At 43.2% G+C, this 5,143-nt stretch overlaps 1 protein-coding gene across 1 annotated transcript; it reads left to right on the top strand.

Annotated features, from left to right (window-relative positions):
• Positions 1 to 351: 351 nt before the first annotated feature.
• Positions 352 to 3,814, top strand: LOC116376123 (V-set domain-containing T-cell activation inhibitor 1-like). Its single transcript, XM_031835112.1, has 7 exons — positions 352 to 751; positions 1,559 to 1,876; positions 1,963 to 2,235; positions 2,378 to 2,698; positions 2,789 to 2,875; positions 3,017 to 3,103; positions 3,216 to 3,814. The coding sequence occupies exons 1-7, from the start codon at positions 652 to 654 to the stop codon at positions 3,383 to 3,385; spliced, it is 1,356 nt and encodes a 451-aa protein (XP_031690972.1). The 5' UTR covers positions 352 to 651; the 3' UTR covers positions 3,386 to 3,814.
• Positions 3,815 to 5,143: the final 1,329 nt, after the last annotated feature.

Genomic DNA, 5,143 nt, shown 5'->3' with positions numbered 1-5,143 from the left:
CAAGTCTTGTATCACACCTGGTTCCAATCCCATTCATTACATGTTGTGTATTTAACCCTCTGTTCCCCCTCATTGTCCTTGTCGGGGATTGTTTGTTTGTAAGCATTGTGTAAGATGTTCTGGTGTGCGACGGGTTTTGTACCCACTTTATTATTTTGTATTATTTTGGTTTTCAGAGTTTTTGAGCACTTATTAAACTGCTCCGTTTTATACCAAGTTCGATCTCCTGCGCCTGACTTCCCTGCCACCAGCACGCACCCTTACAGCTGACAAGAAAGGCATTGCACTGTACTGGTGCACGTGACAATAGAAACTTGATACCTGAAAATATTTGCATGTGGAAACAGTGCCAGAAACTAAACCAAAGCATGAATTGCTGTCATACCTTGTCCATAGACTACTTACAGGGTAAGGAAACCAATGTGTCATTTTGTAATTTGAGTGAACTATCCTTTTACCTGGTCTACCAATGGCACTGCTCTTGAAGAGTGTAACTAGGCTTACTGCTAAGGAATAACATTCACATACCAACACAAAACCGGAATGGGCACATTACTCTGTGACTAACTGGATTTGGCTAAGAGCGACAACACAGCTACTAGCTGGAATTCGTATCCACAACGATAACACTGTGGTCTGGTCTCTGTGGAGATGGCCTGGGGACTGTTTTCCATGACATTAAGGGGTCTGTTGTCTGGGGTCTGTTGTCTGGTGATTCTGCTGTGGACTGTCACATCCACAGATGGGGGAGGTGAGTAACAACCATCATCATTCTGTCTTAGTTCTTCTGTCTTTACCTTCTGTTTGTCTCAAAATATTACAGTGCAGACTCCAGACTCCATATCATATGATACCATATAACTGTAAAACAAGCTTCTCAGACACATGAATTACTTTAGATCATAAACATGTTGGTCATTACCGAAGACTGACAAATTAATTCAAGAGCAGAGTTTTCCTGTTGCGTGTAGTGATCTTTGGTCACTTCTACCCTAAGGCAAAGTGTTATACACTGATTATACCAATTTGGGCAGTAAACCACCATTTTGCCCTCAGGACAGCCTCAATTCATCGGGTCATGGACTCTACAAGGTGTCGACAGCATTCCAAAGGGATGCTGGCCCATGTTGAATCCAATGCCCACAATTCTGTCAAGTTGGCTGGATGTCCTTTGGGTGGTGGAAACCCAGCAGCTTTGCAATTCTTGACACAAACCGGTGCGCTTGGCACAAGTAGAACAAGTATTTGATACACTGCCGATTTTGCAGGTTTTCCTACTTGCAAAGCATGTAGAGGTCTGCAATTTTTATCATAGGTACACTTCAACTGTGAGAGACGGAATCTAAAACAAAAATCCAGAAAATCACATTCTATGATTTTTAAGTAATTAATTTGCATTTTATTAACAAGTGACATCAGTAAAGGATCAATAAGATTTCATCAATAAGCTCTCACCTGTACTCACCTGGTAAGTCTGTGACATGGAAAGAGCCAGTGTCTTTAATGTTTTGTGTAGTCAGTGTTGATGAATCTGTGTTCTGTGTTTATTCTCTTCCAGACGTCCATGTAACCTGTGTGTTCTCAGAGGATTGTGTCCTGCCCTGCAGCTTCCTACCTGGCAGTGAGGAAGTCATCCATTGGATGAAACCAGAAGACAAGGACCTGTCCGTCCACTCCTACTACTACAGTACAGATCAGCTCAAACAGCATAGCCAGCGTTTCAGAGGGAGAACAGCCCTGTTCAATGACCAGATCCCCAAAGGAAACGCTTCACTACTGCTGAGAGGGATCACACTCCAGGACCAGGGCAGATACAAGTGTTACACCAGCACTATTAAAGGCAACAAGGAGTCCTTCATTAACATAGCAGTGGAAGGTACGGAATGTCTATCTGTCTGTCTATGATGATCACTTCATCATAGATGAATAGATGCTCCATGTGTAATGTCTACTTTGTTGCAGCTCCAGTCCACTTGGTGGACATTCAGTTATCAGATGACATCATCACCTGCAGGTCTACAGGTATCTACCCTGAGCCTAAACTCACCTGGTCCACTGACCCCCCCTCTGACCTTTCATTTGACCCTGGAACCATCCAGAACTCCACCAGCATCAAGGTGGATGACCAGGGACTCTATGACATCACCAGCACAAAACAGTTTAGCGGAGACCGAACCAACATCTGTACCGTGACCTCTGGGACAGTAGAAAGGACAGCAACCCTGAAACAGCAAGGTAATCAATCAATTCATAAATCAATGAATAAATTCCTCAATATATTTATCTGGCTGAAAACTGTACAAACACAACACATCAATGTGAGACAGAATATGCAAAAACCATCCTAAAAAGGCTCTTTCTCATGACCTCATCTCAGCTCCTGTCCAGGGTTCTCTAAGCAGTGAGGTGTCCATCCCCTGCAGTGTTTCTCAGTCTGACATCCTGACCTTTAACCTCACCTGGAGGTTCAACCAGATAGACACCATCCTCACCTCCACCTACACCAACGGTACAGCTCAGATGTATATTGATGACCAGTGGAAGGAGCAGGTTCAGAGTTTATCTGACTCTGGCAGCCTTCAGCTCCACAAGTTAACCATGGTCCACCAGGGGACCTACAGCTGTGAACTCTCTACTGCCAGAGACACACACCTGATCCTCACCTACCTGCAGATCACACCTGATAAACTATCTGATGGTACAAAGTTTACTCTTACTGTTTCCCCTCACTGTAAGTCACAGGATCACATTCAACAATAAAACTGATACTCTGTATTTTCTCCTTCAGTTTCAGATGGACTGAGTCCAGGTTTAATCACTGGTATAATAATAGCTGCAGTGATTATAGCAGCAGTGATATGTTACCTGCTGAGAGGTAAGTTATGATGATGATGACATCATAATCTGTTGAACCATTTAACACAACCACCTCCTGATGAACCGAGAGGAGGGTTACATTGGTGGCTTTTGATGAACAGCTTTCAGTTTCTGCTATTTTTATGTCTCCTGTCTCAAGTTTTTCTGTGCAAATCCAAAAAGCCCACAAGGTCTCAAGAGATGAACACCATCTCACCTGAAGAGGAAGAGTCACTCTCTGCCGCAGGTAGACCTTCATGGAATATTCATATCCTTATGGTTACATGCAATTACTCATACTAGCTGTTTGTGTGTCTGAATCCTGCTAACTCACCCTAAACTCACCTATCCCCCTCCAGCAAATACAAATGATCCAAATGAAAATGATCAGAGTGGAAAACCACTTCAGAATGAAGAAGGAAGAGAGGAAGACAGAGAAAGACAACAACAAGGTCAAGAAGAAGAGGGATCAGTCACAGCAGACATACCAGTGCCTCAGACAGAGGGGGAGGATATTGATCCTGGGTAAGACAAAAAGGACATTCTAGAACTCTCTATGGTGTGTAAGCCAAAAGTCAAGAAGAATATGATAAGTAATGTGTCAGTGTTCTACAGGATGTGGTCATGGTGTCTCTTAATGGCTATTATTGATTAGCTAACACATTGATGACAAAACCACTACTGGTTTAGACACTAGAATCTTGTAGAGACTTGAATGAATTCAGTAACTATAACTATAAGCAATTTTGAAAATGTTTCCTACAGAAGACAAGGTGAATTTATAATCATAATCATTTAGGATCCATATGGAGTGGAAAGCAGGAGGGTAGCAGCTAGGGGTTATTTCTGGACCAGCACCATATTTGATTACAAAAAGCACTTTATATTTGCAAAACAAAATGTGCATTTACCAATGACTGTCTTCTGTATTCATAATACTTACTATTCAGTGACAGTATATTATCCCCTGCTTTGTCTCATTCAACTTCATTGTGTCTTCGAGAGGCCTGTCAGCCTTTACACACACTGAATGGACAGGACAGGACCTGTTCCATTATCAGAAGTAACTTGCTGGCATGTTAATCAATCAGTTACTATACATTATTAGGAGAGGTAGTTGATTGATTGTGGGACATCATTTTTTAAAGTATTGGTTTACTTTGTGTGCGTGTGCATGGTGCACATATATATTGCTACGGGAGGAGGAAGTAGCTACACTGTGATAGTGAGTTTATTTACTGTAGCATCACACCCACACCTTGATAAGTTAAGTACCTATAATTGTAATGGTTTTAAAAGGTTTATTTGAGAGACAGAATAACAACAAATAAATCCAGAAAAACACATGTCAAAAATGTTATAAATTGATTAGCATTTTAATGAGGGAAATAAGTATTTGACCCCTCTGCAAAACATGACTTAGTACTTGGTGGGAAAACCCTTGTTGGCAATCACAGAGGTCAGACGTTTCTTGTAGTTGGCCACCAGGTTTGCACACATCTCAGGAGGGATTTTGTCCCACTCCACTTTGCAGATCTTCACCAAGTCATTAAGGTTTCGAGGCTGACGTTTGGCAACTCGAACCTTCAGCTCCCTCCACAGATTTTCTATGGGATTAAGGTCTGGAGACTGGCTAGGCCACTCCAGGACCTTATTAATGTGCTTCTTCTTGAGCCACTCCTTTGTTGCCTTGGCCGTGTGTTTTAGGTCATTGTCATGCTGAAATACCCTTCCAGGGCCCATTTTCAATGCCCTGGCTGAGGGAAGGAGGTTCTCACCCAAGATTTGACGGTACATGGCCCCGTCCATCATCCCTTTGATGCGGTGAGGTTGTCCTGTCCCCTTTGCAGAAAAACACCCCCAAAGCATAATTTTTCCACCTCCATGTTTGACGGTGGGGGATGGTGTTCTTGGGGTCATAGGCAGCATTCCTCCTCCTCCAAACACGGCGAGTTGATGCCAAAGTGCTCCATTTTGGTCTCATCTGACCACAACACTTTCACCCAGTTGTCCTCTGAATCATTCAGATGTTCATTGGCAAACTTCAGACGGGCATGTATATGTGCTTTCTTGAGCAGGGGGACCTTGCGGGCGCTGGAGGATTTCAGTCCTACACGGCATAGTGTGTTACCAATTGTTTTCTTGGTGACTATGGTCCCAGCTGTCTTGAGATCATTGACAAGATCCTCCCGTGTAGTTCTGGGCTGATTCCTCACCGTTCTCATGATCATTGCAACTCTACGAGGTGAGATCTTACATGAAGCCCCAGGCCGAGGGAGATCGCACC

The sequence above is a fragment of the Oncorhynchus kisutch genome, linkage group LG11 (genome assembly GCF_002021735.2).
Source record: "Oncorhynchus kisutch isolate 150728-3 linkage group LG11, Okis_V2, whole genome shotgun sequence".
NCBI lineage: Eukaryota > Metazoa > Chordata > Actinopteri > Salmoniformes > Salmonidae > Oncorhynchus > Oncorhynchus kisutch.
Note: the sequence above shows the minus strand (reverse complement) of the source record. Positions and strands in the feature narration are given on the sequence as shown.